The following is a 17,686-nucleotide window of genomic DNA, read 5'->3' as shown; positions in this document are numbered from 1 at the left end:
CAAATTTTCATCAGAAAATGGCTGGGTACCATAGAAGAAGAACAAAGAAAAGTGACCGCTCTGAGGGTTGGTCATTGAAGACTTGGGAAAGGCTGGTGACATCTCTTGATCTTACAAGAGATCAACTTTCTGGTGTCTGAATGCCATTGTCCCCATGTTCTATGTCTTACACTGTATAGAACAGTCCCAAAACCATGACAAATGTTCTCTGAATCCTCTCTCTTTCAGTTCCCCACAAATCATCCTTCTCCCTTAAAATATTCACCGGGATAGGGTTTGAGGAAATTGTTTGGATTTCAGCTTTCATATATATAAAATCAGACTCTAGAACTCCGTCTCTGAGAAGATATTCCTACTAACTTGACTAGAGCAAAGTGTAACCCAAACTTTTTCAACCATGGATTTGCAAAACAAATATTCTTTTGGGGAACTTCCTCAAAGATTATTTCCAAAACCTTCAGCCCTGTGTGATGACACCAATCATTTTGCAAGTTGATATTAAATAAATTCAACAATCAATAAATGAATGTAAATTATTATGTAAATCAATAATTTAAAAATCTATTTTCTTTCATTATCTAAGTAAATCAAACTATTTTTGCAAAACTGCTTACTAAGTTTTATATATATATACGTATATATTAGAGTACAAAGTGTTCATCAAAATACTCTATTAATTTCCAAATTATTTGATGATTTTGATGTGATATTTTGTTTGCCATTGCTATTACTAGCTAAATGATTCCCCGTTGGTCTGTAGGTTCCCATAGAAAAATGTAGCAAATTTGCAAACAATAACCTACCATTAGAAAACTAGTAGTCTTAATAACTAGAGAATTGCCCTTTGCATCAACGTTTTTCTTTTTCGTCTGAATCTTCTCATAGCTTCTCATGAACTAACAGCAATTACATTCAGGAGAATGAATGTCTGTATGTGTGCATATACATATAATTTATATATAGAATGTTATAATAAAGTCTGAAATTTTTAAAAATATATTTACTATATCTACTATTGAATAACTTAGAAAACTGTTTATTAGACTGTAATTTTTAATTGGGTCAAACTTAATTGTTCCTGCCAAAGGAAAGGGAGTGTAGTCCAACAGCTAAGTATGTGGACTGCATTGATTGTCATTCTGACAAGCAGAAGTGTACTTATAGGCACAATAGGGCAGAATATTTGAAATCAGGTTTGTCATCCCTTAAAATCTATCACTGTGTGTGTATGTGTGATGTGGGGGGAGGTTGTTTCATTTTTTGCCTCAGTCAATCAATCCATCCATCATCTATGAATCATTTGTTTACCATATTGGTTTACTTTTAGGTATTCCAATGAGGAAAATGGAAAACTCCAAAATCTAGCTGTTGAGCTTAGAGAAGAATAAAATTTGAGATGAAATACGTGTGGCCAGAGAAGGTGCTATTAATCCAAAGTAGACTGGAATTCATTGATGAAATACGTGTGGCCAGAGAAGGTGCTATTAATCCAAAGTAGACTGGAATTCATTTTTCTTAACGCTTAGACTATCTTCCTAAAGACACTGCAGGTCTAAAAGACTGATTTATATTAGTAGTAGGAGAGGAGAACAGAGGAGGAAGGAGAAAGGGGTTTCAGTGCAATGGTAGGGGCCAGAGAGAATGGCAAAGGATGGTGATCTGGCTGTGGTTGTGAGGCTGCCAACAGAGAATTACCAAAGAGAACTTCAGAAATGTCAGAATGTCAATCAGAATTATTGCTCAGAGTTGAATAATTTTTTTTTTTTGTAACAAATTTTCATGCTTAGAAGGTTTTGTTTGTCTCATTACTTGGCCAGTGAATTGACTGGCTCACAATGAAAAATACTTAAGAAAGGAACTTATTTATTTATTTTTTTTTTGAGATGGAGTTTTGCTCTTGTTGCCCAGGCTGGAGTGCAATGGTGTGACCTTGGTTCACTGTAACCTCCGCCTGCAGGGTTCAAGTGATTCTCCTGCTTCAACCTCCAGAGTAGCTGGGATTACAGGTGCCCGCCACCACGCCCAGCTAATTTTTTGTATTTTTAGTAGAGATGGGGTTTCACCACATTGGCCAGGCTGGTCTTGAACTCCTGACCTCAGGTGATCTGCCCACCTTGGCCTCCCAAAGTGCTGGGATTACAGGCATGAGCCACTGTGCCTGGCCAAGAAAGGAACTTTGAACAAGGACATCGTAACTATAAATACCACACTTTTATCACTCTGCCATTTTTTCACTCTCAGAACCTAAGGGTGGCCACCAAGTATGTCAGAGTCAGTATTGTGTGTGTGATTTATTTTAAGGAATAAGTTAGTGTGATTGTGGGGCTGTAAAGTCTGGAATCAATAGGGCAGGCTAGCAGACTGGCAGGCTGGAAACTCCTGAGTAACAGCTAAAGCTGAAACTAAAGGTGCCATCCTTAGGAGAAATTTCTTCCTCAGAGAAATCTCCATTTTACTCTTATGGTCTTTCAACTGATTGGGTGAGGCCCACTCACATTATTGAGGATGATGTCCTTTACTTAAAGTCAAAGTTTACTGGAGATGTTCACCACACCTCCACAATGCCTGCACAGCAATACCCAGACTAGTGTTAGATTGGATAACTGGGTGCCACAGCCTAGCCAAGTTGACACAAAAACTATCACCCCAGAAGACCTCTTCAGACTTGAAATTCCAATTATTATCACTTGAGGAAACTTTTTTCTTTAAGACTTAGTCTTTCAAAGAAATAAGGAATTACTAAAAGATAAGATGCATTTCTTAAATTATACTACAAAAGAGATTTTTCTAGTTTCTTTCTAATTCCTACGTAAATCTAAGTTAATCATAGCTCCACGTCAGACTGACAATTTTTAAAAGTTAATGAAAGATACTGAGTACATCAGTGGACTAGAAATGAGATACTCACATTATCTGATTTTTCCCTCATCTTGTTTCAAACTGAAAATATCTGGGACCAGTGGGAGAAAATTTGATACAGCAACAAAATAAATATCATTCTGATTTTATAAAATGGACCTGGCTTAATTTTTCTTTTTATTATATGGAACTACCAGGATGTTAAACATTTGGGGAGTTATTGACAGAGACAGATAGGATTGACTTTATGAAGATCAAAATGAGAGAGAGTATAATTTATAATAAGTTCAGGAGAAAACTGCTGAAGAACACTATGGTTTCTTCATTTTCTCAAAGTTGTAAGGAAGAATTGGTAGAAACCAAGATTCTTGAATAACAGAAATTTTGTTTTGATTACTGAATAATAAAATTGTTACTATGCTAACAAAACATGTCATTAATTCAAAAGAAGATCAGGAAGAAAAGAGAACTTAGAAAATGGAGACAAACTGAAAGCACAAAATAAAATAGTACTCTATATCTAAACCCAACTATATTAGTTGTTATATTAAATGTAATGAGCTGAATTTTCCAATTCAAATACAAAAATAGAAAAAAATTCAGTTATATCATGCATACAAAGAACACATCCAAAATATGAGAATATGGAAAGGTTTTAAGTTTCTAAGAATGTAAAATGATGGGAAAATACATCATTCAAATGTGAACCAAAAAACTGTATTAAAGTAGTAATATTAATATTTGATCATAAAAACTTTAAGGTAGGCCAAGGCGGGCAGATCACGAGGTCAGGAGATCAAGACCAGCCTGGCCAACATGGTGAAACCCTGTCTCTATCAAAAATACAAAAAAATTAGCTAGGAATAGTGGCACGCACCTGTAATCCCAGCTACTTGGGAGGCTGAGGCAGAAGAATCGCTTGAACCTGGGAGGTGGAGGTTGCAGTGAGCTGAGATCGCACCATTGCACTCCAACCTGGACGACAGAGCAAGACTGCATCTCAAAAAAAAAAAAACAAAAAACAAAAAACTTTAAGGTAAAAATCATTAATGTATATAAGGAGGGTAGTTTAAAAATTAAAAAGTGTTAAAGTTTTTGAAAATATAATAATTTAAAATTTATGTGCTCTTCATAACATGGCCTCAAAATATATAAAGGAAAAATTGACAGAAAAAGAAATAATGGGTAAATTCACAATTATAATGAAAAATTTTAATACATCTTTTGAAATAATTGATATGCAAAATTTGGACTACACAATAAATCCATTTGATTTAATAGATTGATTGATTGAATGATCGATCTATCTAAAATATTGCATCCAACAAATGTATAATGCACATTCTTTTCAACACTCATGGAATATTTTCAAAAATTGACCATATAGTAGAATATAAAGGAAGCTTTAGCAAATATATAAGGAGAGAAATCAGTTAAGATGTGTTATCTGATCTTAGTGCAATTAATAAAAAATAATAACATAAGTATATATTATGTATAATAATATAAAAGTTCAAAAGACAATAATAATAAAAACAGAAAATTCCCATATGTTTGGATGTGGTAGTGGTTGAGAGGCATGCATAGGACACAGATGTAAAAAGGACACTGTCTTGGTTTGCTGTATGTATTCAGGGATTGTTTAAATTTATTTAAGAAGATATTCATATAGTACTCATGCAATAGAAAAAGCTACTTTGCTGTTGCAGAAAATTTTACTCATACTCTTTCCTTTTCTCTGCCAATGCTAAATAAATTCTTAACCCAAAAGGGTGATTTTTAAAAGACACATGTTCTTTTCAACATAGTTATAAGTTGGACGCAGATTTGGATAAGCTCTCAGTAGTTCATCTGTAGCTGTGTACAAACTTTATCCCAGGTTGTTCAGGCCCAACACAGCTACTCTGAGACCAGATAACTAAAAAACTAAAAAGAAGCTATACTGCTTTAAGTGAAGAAAGCTCCAGCCCTCAGGTGGAGTCATTTCCGGGCCCTGTGATAAAGCTCAGCTGGGAGGCTCCTCAATCATTACTACAGGGCAGGAAGGGCACGTTCTCATCAGCATGGTAAGTGACTACACGCCTATGCATTGTTGTAGGAAATTTTACTAATCATATTTGGCCCTTTTCCCACAGCAAACAATTCTTAATAAAATTGTAATGCAAGAGAAGACATTTGTAAAGAAACATTTGTTTCTTTCAATGTCCATGTAGATGAGTTGGGAGCAGATGTGGACAGGCTGTAATCTATTCCTCTGTAATGTTGCTTCTTTCAAGGTAAAGCTCAGTTGATTTGCAGTATCTCGCTGCCATTAATTGAAGCACTGAAGCAAAAACCTTTCCTTCCTTTAGTTTTCACCTTTGTTTTAGGCCCAGAGTGCTGATTTTTCTGTAGATATTCATTGCTTCACTTTTCGTTAGGCTGCTAAGAGTTTCTGAGGACTTCAGACTTAGGTAACCATGGCTAACCTCATAAATGCCTGGCAGGGTAAAGTGCGCAGACATCTTCTTTGCCCTCCCTTGAGTTTAGTTCTTTGGGCACCACAATGAATAGAATAACTTACAATAATTCTGTTTTGGGATGACCTTTTCAGATCCATTTCCCCTTTATTTTCTTCTGTGCCAGTTTTTCAGTATCTTTGAATTTTTAATTCTTCAATGGAAGCAACATTTCGAACTGCTTCTTGATCTTTGATTTCTCACCCTATTGGTCTCTCTGTCCAACATTTAAAAAATTTTAAATTGTTTTGCTTTTAAAAATTATGCCTTTCAACATTAGAGAGACTTGTGATAATAGCATGTTCTGTATCTTGACTATCACTGTCAAAATTCTGGGTGTGATTTTGTATTATGGTCTTGCAAGATATTTCCACTGCGGGAAATGGGTAAGGGATACAAGGGATCTTCCTATGTTATTTCTTACAGCTGTATATCAATCTACAAAGATCTCAAAATTAAAAGTTTAATTGAGAGTTATGCTTTTCTAGTAATTCAAATAATCCTTACAGCAGTGTTTAATAATATGCTATGACTTATCAGTGTTGACGTTCAGTGGACATTTTATAGTCTTCTACTTTATAGTGTGACTAATATTTTCATAGAGAATTTGGAAAAAAGGGAGAGGCTAAGAGAAGAATAAGGCAAAGATAGTCTTCTACACCCTTGGACAGAGTTACGTTATAAGCTAAGCTCCTTCAAAGACGAAGGATGCTTGTTAGTCCATGCTATTTGTGCTGAGTTCAAAAAGAACAGCATCACTCTGCTTTCTGAGTCACTTGAACAGACCACGTGAAGAGGAACAATCTTTTTTTTTTTAATGTTAGTGATTATTTTTACTGTGACTATTATGAACAAATACCACATGTACACCTGAATTTTACTCGTCACTGTAACACAGGACTGGGTGGTAGCCAGTGGAGAAGACAGAGAAATCTACATGTAAACTTTACAAAGTAAGAGGTTTTAATGATGTAGAAACAATGAACATTCATCCTCTCCTTTTACAATGTTAACTTAAATTTAAGGAGCCAAGTTTTGATCAGATTCCAGCAGCTGATGTATTTGCAGCACTTTAAGTCCGACAGAAGGGGAGAGGAATAAGATTAAGGTTATCTGAAGTCTGATAAGGGGTATCTGAAGCCTGTTTATAACAGAATATGCTGTCTTGAGAGGTGGAATATTAGTTTGTCCTAAGTGAAGTGCTTTCTAAATTAGAGAGACTGATAGTTGCACAGAAAATAAACAAGATGGAAGCCCTACTAAGGTAGTGAACTTGAATTGGTCATGAAGCAAAGAGGGCTGTTATGCCTTGTGAATCACAGAGACAAAGTACAAAGGTTTGATGCCATTGAACATGAACAGAATCCACGTCAGATTACAGGGGTGTGGCCGACCAGAGCCCTCTCCTTACTTTCCTCTGACTAGTGGTCTGTGTAGACCAGTGGTCCTCAACTTTTTGGCACCAGGAACCAGTTTTGTGGAACACAATTTTTCCATGGAGTCGGCAGTGGGGATGGTTTCTGGATGAAACTGTTCCACCTCAGATCGTCAGGCATTAGTTAGATTCTCATAAGGAGCACACAACCTAGATCCCTTGCATGCGCAGTTCACAATAGGGTTAGTGCCCCTTTGAGAATCTAATGCTGCCGCTGATCCGACAGGAGGCAGAGCTCAGCCAGTAATGCTCACTCACCTGCTGCTCACCTCCTGCTGTGAAGCCCAGTTCCTAACAGGGCACAGACTGGTACTGGTCTGTGGCCCGGGGGTTGGGGACCCCTGTGTAGATCACAGGTGAGGGATTGACAGGAGGCCTGAGGTCTTTCAGTAGTTGAATCTCAGGCTTTAGGGCAGTGTAGCCATGAACAAGGGCAGGGCTCCCCTCAGCTTATCTGGTCAAACAGCCCAAATGGCCCTGATGATGCAGAAGACATGGGGGTCTCATTCTTCAAGACCCCCTAAATAGATTTGTTTCAGCACCACAGTCAATCAAACCACACCAATATTAAGAACAGCGATTGCTATCACCTTAGATTTCTTAGGATTTAGCTTTTACTTTCCTTCTCTTTTTTTTCTTTCCTTCTCTTAAAAACGTAGATCATTGTCTGTTTAACAGAATAGTTGTTTGCCTTAAAAAAAGGATGATTTAAAGTGGGATGGGGGAATATGAAGGTGGAAGAAATAGTAAAGTTTAGACAAGAAAATAAAATCACTACCCAGATATTACTAGACTTAATATCTTGATGCATTTTCTTTTATATTTTTATGCCTATTTTTGAACATATTGGACATCATACTCTATATGCAATTATGCATCTTATGTGCTTTTTACTTAATATGTTATCATAAGCATTTCCCATGTCATAAATCTTTTTTTTTTGGGAAAACATTTAAGGGTTGCATAACATGTCATTGTGTTGATGTAACATCCTTTAAATGCTCAACAATATATAAATGGTTAGATTAAATAGATTGGTTTTTGGTTTTCATGCTTATGAATTATGATGCTTGTGAATGCCATCAGCCTACATCCTTGCATTTTAGAGTCTTTCTTTTGTAATTTGTTTGTTTATATCATTTGCCTATCTAGTGGATGTCTTAAGTGTTTTTTTTAGAAAGTTGATGTATATAAAATCAATTTTTATCTCTATATGTTTGTTATAAAACTTTTACATTTTGGAATTGTTAAATCTATTGCATTTTGCCTTGTAAAATTTCCCACTAGTTTTAAGTTTAGTATATCCATCCTTATTCAGAGTGCGTATGAATGGTAAAGATAACATTTTAAATTTATCTGCAATGAGTTTTAGTACTTGACAAGGCTATATATTGTTAGTTTTATTTCTTTCCAATAACTAGCTAATTTTCTTTCTAGACAAGCCCACCTGATAAATATAACTACACACACACACATACACACACATACACATCTCACCTATGTTAAAAGAATAAAGTGAAATTAGTTGTATTTTGATTTGCATTGTGTATGTGTTTGTCTTAATTCAATTCTTAGCCCAGTACAGAGTAGGTGCTTAACTTATGTTGTTAAAATAAACTTTTTAATGGAATTTAAATCCCAGGTTTAATTTTCCCTGAAGCTTAGCTGTACCCTGGGTCTTGGTTTCCATGAAACACTTTTGATTATCCTTATAACACATTCCTCTGTGGCCTTAAGCTAGCTTGGTTTCTGTCATTTGTAACCAGAAGGGCTGAGTAACAGATCTCCTGTTTTCTAAACACCTGCTCAGTTCCAACTCACCATGACTTATTTTAGAGGGAGTGCCTTTCCATCCACATCGGTCAAGCTGGCATCCAGATTGGGGACGCCTGCTGGGAACTCTATTGCCTGGAACATGGAATCCAGCCAAACGGCGTTGTTCTTGACCGTCAACAGGATCAGCTGGAAAATGCAAAAATGGAGCACACAAATGCATCTTTCGATACCTTCTTCTGTGAGACAAGAGCTGGGAAGCATGTGCCTAGAGCACTCTTCGTGGACTTCGAGCCAACTGTTATAGGTACAATAAATGTTCCATTCTAGCATACTTAACTGGAGCCACACTCAAACAAATCAAGTGGGTGGGATTAGCAGATTATACAGGTCTATCTGAATGGAATCACATGGACCTTTCCCAAATGTAGAGGCTTACTCAGTGGCCATGGGTGATTAACATGACAAACACACCCAAAGGGAAGACCAGATTAGTGTTTTTAAATTTAAATTTATTTATTTATTTATTTTGAGATGAGTCACTCAGGCAGGAGTGCAGTAGCGTGATCTGGGCTCACTGCAACCTCTGTCTCCTGGGTTCAAGCCATTCTCCTGCCTCAGCCTCTGAGTAGCTGGGATTACAGGCACACACCATCATGCCTGGTTAATTTTTGTATTTTTAGTAGAGATGGAGTTTCACTATGTTGGCCAGACTGGTCTTGAACTCCTGACCTCAAGTGACCCACCTGCCTTAGTCTCCCAAAGTGCTGGGATTACAGGCGTGAGCCACCGCGCTTGGCCTAGGTTAGCCTTCTTTATCTGTGTGATGAAATGAATTAAGACCTGCTAATTGATCCACACATATATCATAACAGAACACTAAGTCTTTTCCTGGGTTTGAGAGCCATTTGCTAGAAGGCACTGGCAAAGAATCAAAAAGTTTTTCTATAGTTGCTTAAAAAGAGTAGAATATTTGAAAAGAATCCTAAAGGAACGAGAGGCCAAATATATACCCTAGTTATGGAAAAAACAGTACAATTTTGTGATTACTAACAATATACTTGTAGTATGTCATGCAAAAACTCTTGAAATGGAGGTAGAAAAATACAGGAGAGAGAAGGGACTCTTACTGACTTAAGAGAAAAGCTAGACAGTGGGGTAGATTTGGGTTTGATGTTGTGCATCCCATTATTTGTTGGCGTGTAATAAACTTCCCCTACATTTAGTGGTTTAAGGCAATAATGATTGCTGGTTTGTTCATGAATCTACAGTTTGGGTGGGGCTCAGAGGCGACAGCTCGCCTGTGCTCCATGTGGTACCAGCTTGGAAGGCTCAAGTGGGAACTGGGGTATCCACTTTGAAAGTCATTCATTTACATCGCTGCCCCTTGGTGCTGGCTGTTGACTGAGAGAGTGGGAGGGATGGAGAAAAGGAGAGGCTGACGAATTCAAGATCATGATAAGAAGGAATTGAATACAACCCCATAAACACTTCAGCTGGGTGATAGGAGTACAAAGATGAATAAATGTTGATTTTTGCCTTCGACGTGAAGATGCCTGTCTTGGTCAGCTTGGACTGCTGTATCGGAACACCATGGACCTGGTGGCTTAGACAACAGTTGTTGATTTCTCACAATTCTGGAGGCTGGAAGTCTGAGACCAGGGTGCCTGGTGGTTGGCTTCTGGTGAAGGCTCTCTTCCCAGCTTGCGGATGGCTGCCTTCTCACTGTATTCTCATATGGCAGAGAAATAGTCTGTGTCTCTTCTTATAAGGGCCCTAATCCCATAATGAAGTCTCTACCCTTATGACCTAATTACTCACAAAGACTCACCTCCAGATACCATCACATCAGGGATTAGGGATTCAACGCATGAACTGTGGGGGGACAGAGCCATTTAGTCCACAGCAGCTATTGTTTACTAGTTGGGGAACTGCACGGGTATTTTCCTCTAATTCTCTAAACACTCTGTCAGGAGACATTATTATCATCCTCAATTTATAGATGAGGAACTTTATAAATCTTGGGGAAGTCAAGGAACTTGCTTAAGATCACTGAGTTATTAGAGTAGAGCTGGGTTTGGTCCTAGGTTTGCCTTCTTATTAAATCTATTGTCTTTTAACAGGAAAGTAGCCTAATCTAGTGAAGAAGAAAATATAAATAGTTATAACAACACTGTTGAAATTGAGCCATATAAAATTGCCAGTATATGACTATTTTTTAATCTAAAAAAGTTAATTGTATTGTATATGATACAACTTAATAGACATTTCTACAACAAGGGTGTCCAATAATTTGGCCTCCCTGGGACGCATTGGAAGAAGAAGAATTATCTTGGGCCACACATAAAATATACTCACATTAACAATAGCTGATGAACCAAAAAAATATTGCAAAACAATCTCATAATATTTTAAGAACATTTACCAATTTGCATGGGAACCCATTCAAAGCCATCCTGGGCTGCAGGATGGACAAGCTTGCTCTGCAAGGCAGAAGGAATGAATAACTGGGGAGTCATCCAATATGTTTGTTTGTTTGTTTTTTAGAGCGAGAGAGACTGGGTCTCGCTCTGTCACCCAGGCTGGAGTGCAGTGCCATAATCATAGCTCAGTGAACTCCTGGGCTCAAGCAGTCCTCCCACTTTGGGGTCCTGAGTAGCTTGGACTACAGGCACATGTCACTACATGTGGATAAGTTTGGTTTTTTTTTTTTTTTTTTTTGAGATGGAGTTTTGCTCTTTTTGCCCAGGCTGGAGTTCAATGGCACTATCGCTGCTCACTGCAACCTCCGCCTCCCGGGTTCAAGTGATTCCCCTGCCTCAGCCTCCTGGGTAGCTGGGATTACAGGCACATGTCACCATGCCCTGCTAATTTTGTATTTTTAGTAGAGACAGGGTTTCACCACATTGGCCAGGCTGGTCTTGAACTCCTGACCTCCAGTAATCCACCTGCCTCGGCCTCCCAAACTACTGGGATTATAGGCAAGAGCCACCGCACCCGGCCACTTTTTTGTTTTTTATAGAGATAGGGTCTCACTATATTGCCCAGGCTAGTTTCAAACTCCTGACCTCAAACAATCCTCTCACCTTGGCCTCCCAAAGTGCTGGGATTCCAGGCATGAGCCACCACACCCAGCCTCACACACCTTCTCATGAGGTGACAGCATTTGCAAATTCAGAGTCATGAAGGAATGCCCCGCAAGTGTAACCAGGAGTTCAGCTTGGCTAGGCATAGGTGTGAGCAGGAGCTCAAAGCAGGGGATGAGGCTGGGAAGATGGTCTGGGGCAGGCTCAAGGGTGAAGTTAGGGCAAAGTGAGGAAGTTGTGGTCAGAAAAAGGAATTTGCATGTTTAAGATTTTGGAAGTGGGAGAGTTCTGAGTGATGATGATTGAAGTGGAATGCAGCTGAATGACACCGTAGTTAAGGAAGCTAAGGAGCCATCATGTAATTGTTCAAAAGCCATTGATGTCTCTGAGGGTATTGATTAAAGGGCACCATGCTGGGTACTAAAGCTGCTGAGCAATCTGTGCCCGGGAAGTTAGAGTGGATGGCATGGATTACTTATGAACGGCAGGTGCTGCAACCACTAAGCCCTGAGATAATGGATTTTATGGAAATAATTTATGAAGCTATTGACCCTCAAGATCCCGACTCAACATTGTCATGAAGAAGGAAGCTTCTGTAAATTACCTCCTTAGCCTGAATGCAGCCTTATAGCTTCAGATGAGAAGGAAATAGTCCACCCAGAATTACACTTTCACTTATATCTTGTTTATAAATATATCTTTTAAACATCCTAGCTCTGGGGGAGGTTTGTGTGTAAGCTAGTTAAAAGTTATTTAAACTCAATTTCAATAAATATTATTTGAGAGGTTGCAAAATTGGAGTTTAGAAATTCATGGTCACGCACGGAAGGCACGGTGAATTGAAAAACAATCGTGCTCTTATTAAACAGAAACACAATGCATCTCTCCTTAGGCTGTGAGCTTCTAGGACTGGCTCAGCTATCTGCTGCCAAGGCTGGTGGTGTATAATGAGGTAAATCTGCATAAATGCATGTCATGAAGCCAGTTCTATCATTGTTACTTATAATTGCTGTTGTTATATGGGCCGTGCGTTGTGCCCTATGTTCTCGTAACAGCTCAATGGGGTAGATCTTGTTATAATCCTTATTTATGAGCTAAAATCATTGACTAAGTAACTTCTCTCTAGCTTAGTGAGGAAGGCAAGATAGGAACCCAGGAAACTGATTCTTGAAACATGCATTTAACTACTAAGCAATGCAGTATCCCACAGTAACCAGGGCAGCCGTCCCAAAGCCTACTTAGCCCTGAAACATTGCTGTTTAATCATCAGGAATAATGCTATCTGAGTAATTCTAAGGTGGAGGAGTAGGGCACGCTGCCCAGGTTTTTAAAAGGCAATGAGACCTGGCAGGGGCTACCCTCAGTTGTATTGGATACTGCCAACATCTTAACGCCAATTGTCCTGCGTCATGCATTTATGCACTCAGCATTTGGGTCGTGTGGGCATTTGAGTTTGCCGTGCCTTCCCTGTTAAATCCTCTTTTAAAGCAGATTTAAAAGATGGATATTCCTTCATTTTTTAAAATTCATTTTATTTTATTTTACTTTTTTTTGAGACGAATTTCACTCTTGTTGCCCAGGCTGGAGTGCAATGGCGTGATCTCCACTCACTGCAACCTCCTGGGTTCAAGTGATTCTCCTGCCTCAGTCTCCCGAGTAGCTGGGATTACAGGCACCCACCACCATGCCTGGCTAATTTTCTGTATTTTTAGTAGAGACAGGGTTTCACCATGCTGGCCAGGCTGGTCTTGAGCTCATGACCTCAAGTGATCCACCTGCCTCAGCCTCCCAAAGTGCTGGGATTACAGGTGTGAGCCACTGCGCCCTGGATATGCCTTTCTGTGTGCCTTTCCAGCACACAGTTGGCAATTTGTAGATAAAAATACTTGTCTCAAAATGCCAATGTGTCCTAGGGTGGGCAGTGGGTTGAAGTGTGTCCCCCCAAATTCATATCCATCTGCAATCCCAGAATGTGACTTTATTTGGAAACAGGGTCTTTGCTGATGTAGCTAGTTAAAATGAGGCCCTCCTGGATTAGGGTGGGCCCTAATGCTAAAGAATTGTGTCCTTATCAGAGGAGAGAGCACAGACACACATACAGGGGAAAAGGCTTGTATGCCAGAGCTAGAGATTGGAAGTGGGTAGCTAGAAGCCAACGAGAGCTAAGAATTGTAAGTCACCAGGTGCCAGGAGAGATGTTTGGACCAGACGCTCCCTGGGGCCTCCAGCAGGAACCAAGCCTACCAACGCCTTGATGTTAGACTTCCAGCCTCCGGAGCTGTTAGGAAATAAATTCCTATTGTTTTAAGCCATGACGTTTGTTGTCATTGGTTATGGCAGCACTAGGAAACTAATAAGGGGTGCATGGTAGAAAAACATACTTTCCACGTATATGTAAAAATTCCACTTTTCCTGGACTAAGACAGGCTAATTCAGCACTATCTAAATTCCATTCCTGGACCACAACATTGAGAGAAAGCATGGGAGTCAAGTACAGGGAGGCTCCAGGAGGACTAGCAGCAGGTGGACGGCTGAATTGCACTGGGTGAGTTGCACTGACCTCCTTTCACCCTCTGCAGATGGGATCCGGACGGGCCAGCACCGTTCACTCTTCCACCCCGAGCAGCTCCTTAGCGGAAAGGAGGATGCTGCCAACAACTACGCACGAGGCCGTTACTCTGTGGGGTCGGAGGTCATCGACCTTGTGCTGGAGAGGACCCGGAAGCTGGCAAGTGGCTCCCCCTCTCCTCCGAGTGGGCTGTGCCTGGGGCATGTGGGGTCCTGCGGCAGAACTCACAAGCATTATCTGCTGTCACCATCGCCACCAACCGTCTCTCCCTGGGTGCTGGTCTGGGTGCTCAGAACTGGGGAGGGGTTCTCATCTTGGCTTTGATTTCCCCTTGTTACTAGGAAGGAGACAGAAACTTTTATACTTATTGGGGGGGGGTCCCCTGATCACCTGATCATCCCTGGTTCTCCTAACACAGGGTTCATCTTGTTATGAGAGACTCCCATAGCACTCTAAAACCTGTCACTTTCCAAGAGTAACCTGTCATTTTCCAAGAGTAACTGATGTTTATGAAGTTAGCAAGAGGCACTCCCTATCTGGAGATGCGTGACTCTATTTACTGATAGTTAATTCCTCTTTAGGGGCCTGAGTCTGGAGACCCTTTGCTAAGTAAGAGTTTTGGTGTTTGCCATATTTGTTAGCTACTACAACGCCTTTTACACCAGCATGCCAGATGGAGCATAGACGTCGGGGAATGTTATTTTGCTTCAGTGTTTTGTCATTTTCTTTGTTACTGATGAAGGCCTTGTTTGCAATCACATACAGATAAATGCACAGAGGTCAGTGAAAGACAGGTGGATATTTATGCTCTGCTTATAGTAAAGCTCTGAAGTGCTTTGCCTACTCCAGAAGTCCCCTTGAGAGTATTTCAAAGTAGCTATGTTTGTTGTGGGGTTAACAAAGGCAAAGGAGTCCTTTCTGAAAGATTTTGTTTTGGGGAAACCTGTTGTATCCTACCACTACCATCCAATTCACTGCTTCTGGCTTTATTCAGCGGAATTCTCACATCTCATTTACTTTCTCCAGGCAGAACAGTGTGGTGGACTTCAGGGATTTTTGATTTTCCGAAGCTTTGGAGGAGGCACTGGTTCAGGGTTTACGTCTCTCTTAATGGAGAGGCTCACAGGAGAATATAGCAGAAAGACTAAGCTGGAGTTCTCGGTCTACCCAGCCCCCAGGATCTCCACTGCCGTGGTAGAGCCTTATAACTCTGTCCTCACCACACACTCCACCACAGAGCACACGGACTGTACCTTCATGGTGGACAACGAGGCCGTCTATGATATATGCCATCGTAAACTCGGTGTTGAATGCCCCTCTCATGCCAGCATCAATAGATTGGTGGTTCAGGTGGTATCTTCCATCACTGCCTCCCTCCGGTTTGAAGGGCCCTTGAATGTGGACCTAATCGAATTCCAGACCAACCTGGTACCTTATCCGAGAATACATTTCCCCATGACAGCCTTCGCCCCCATCGTCTCTGCTGACAAAGCCTACCATGAGCAGTTCTCTGTGTCAGACATCACCACTGCCTGCTTTGAGTCCTCCAACCAGCTGGTCAAGTGCGATCCTCGGCTTGGGAAGTACATGGCCTGCTGCCTACTCTATAGAGGGGATGTGGTCCCTAAGGAAGTGAATGCAGCAATCGCAGCCACGAAGTCGAGGCACTCTGTTCAGTTTGTAGATTGGAGTCCAACTGGTTTCAAGGTGGGCATCAACAATTGGCCGCCCATGGTGATGCCAGGTGGGGACCTGGCCAAAGTCCACCGGTCCATCTGCATGCTGAGCAACACCACGGCGATTGTGGAGGCCTGGGCCCGCCTGGACCACAAGTTTGACCTCATGTATGCCAAGAGAGCATTTCTGCACTGGTACCTCAGAGAAGGCATGGAAGAAGCAGAGTTCTTGGAGGCCAGGGAAGATCTGGCAGCCCTGGAGAGGGACTATGAGGAAGTGGGGCAAAGTTTCTGAGGCATGTATGATGGGTGCAAGTGAATGTCAAGTTAAAATGGCATGTTTTCTTTTCAAGCCGTTGTATGCCTAGTGGGTAGTTCCCCTGATGAGAAGAAAAATGAACTCAAATCAGGCAAGACTCTAGGTTCCACACTAAATTGAGTGGGTCAGTACCAACAATGAATGCATTATTTCCTGGTCTACTGGTGCAAGTCAGCTCTGCTACCTGGGAGCCTTTGGAAGCTTAGAGTCCTTTGAACTGCTGAGTCACTTCTAGGTGGGATTTTTTTGTTTTACCAAGAGACAATGAAATCCTAAAGTTTATGCTTTTCCTTTCTGGTACCTGAAGTAGAAAACAGCACATATTGATTACGAATGTTTTTTCCCCCATGTCTACATTTTTTACACTGATTAAATCATAAATATTTTCAGTATGATTCTTATTCTTCTTTGAAATGTGTGCCCAAAGGGCTCAGTTTGCTTTTTATGTAAACAAACTTGGGTCTTTCTAAAACTTGAATCTGGGTGTCCTGCAGGTCAGAGGTGAAAGCCATCTCTTCCACTTCCCTTTCCTGGAGGTGGTGTTCTCAAAGTGTCACCCGCTTAACTCTGTGCCAGAGTCACTTCAGAAGTTTAGTAAAAATGCAGATCGTTGAGCTTCTCTATTGACTTGCTAAGCTAGAATCCTGGGGGCTGGAGGGGCTGTGTCCTAAGGATTTGAGATTTACAAAAACACTAAATGGAATTAATTTTTGGCACTGAATAGTTCCATTTGAGAAAATAATTTACTCTGGACAAAGCTATAAATGCATTAAAACCACTAGTGAGATTTTAAATAACCACAATATTTTGTCTCACTAATACTTGGAATTAAGGCAACTTAGATGCTGCAAAGGTACTGAGTTGGGCTGAGGTGTTGCTCTTGGACTGATGGTAGATAATCCTCAGGAGCCTCATCCACCTGCGCTGTTTAACCTGTCAGCCCTCACCCTTCAGCTATACTCTTGGCCTCAACCGGGTACATGCTTTTGGCTCAGGTAGACATCGGAAGATAGGAGGCACTAAAGCCTTGGCTGGAGGCATGAAGTTGTGTATCTGTTTTGAGATTCCTCAAACTACAAGGCTACTACCTTCTTGCTGGTGCAACTGGACTCAAAAATGGACGCTCTGTATTTTTTTTTTTGGTAAGATCTATTTTTTGAGTATTTATAGGTTCTCAGCAACATTGAGTGGAAAGTATAACCCTCCATTTCTAACAGTTTCTTGGGAGATTCTTTTACATACTAAAATCACTCCCCTGAGATGTGGCCTTTAAGAGTGGTACTCAAACAATGTACCATTTTGCCTGCTTTCAGTTGAAACCATTCTCACCACGGAAGCCAATGACCACTGTTTGGTGGAAATGATATTTAGCTACTCTTCAATGCCAGTAAGGATTTTTTTTTTTTCCCAGCACAGACAACTATCGCTGAGTTTTTGCTCAGTCGCCAAGTCTCTAAGTATCTGGCTGTGT

At 40.4% G+C, this 17,686-nt stretch overlaps 1 protein-coding gene across 2 annotated transcripts; it reads left to right on the top strand.

The window, feature by feature from the left end:
* The first annotated feature begins 4,865 nt into the window (after window positions 1–4,865).
* On the top strand, window positions 4,866–16,604 carry TUBAL3 (tubulin alpha like 3). Of its 2 annotated transcripts, none has more exons than XM_055352058.2 (4): window positions 4,866–4,925; window positions 8,629–8,872; window positions 14,231–14,383; window positions 15,251–16,604. In XM_055352058.2, exons 1-4 carry the CDS (start codon window positions 4,923–4,925, stop codon window positions 16,189–16,191), a joined length of 1,341 nt encoding a protein of 446 aa, XP_055208033.2. In that variant the 5' UTR covers window positions 4,866–4,922; the 3' UTR covers window positions 16,192–16,604. The 2 variants fall into 2 exon arrangements, with proteins under 2 accessions (XP_055208033.2, XP_055208034.2); XM_055352059.2 differs by having other exon boundaries at window positions 4,887–4,925; window positions 8,749–8,872.
* Window positions 16,605–17,686: the final 1,082 nt, after the last annotated feature.

This window comes from Gorilla gorilla, chromosome 8 (assembly GCF_029281585.2).
Source record: "Gorilla gorilla gorilla isolate KB3781 chromosome 8, NHGRI_mGorGor1-v2.1_pri, whole genome shotgun sequence".
In the NCBI taxonomy this organism is placed as follows: Eukaryota; Metazoa; Chordata; class Mammalia; order Primates; family Hominidae; genus Gorilla; species Gorilla gorilla.
This window is presented reverse-complemented; position numbering and strand designations above follow the sequence as displayed.

Excerpts from the sequence above, each read along its gene's own strand:
- TUBAL3 (XM_055352058.2), top strand. Across the intron at positions 8,873-14,230 it reads CTTCGAGCCAACTGTTATAG|ATGGGATCCGGACGGGCCAG; the intron begins GTACAATAAATG and ends CACCCTCTGCAG. Across the intron at positions 14,384-15,250 it reads GAGGACCCGGAAGCTGGCAA|AACAGTGTGGTGGACTTCAG; the intron begins GTGGCTCCCCCT and ends TTCTCCAGGCAG.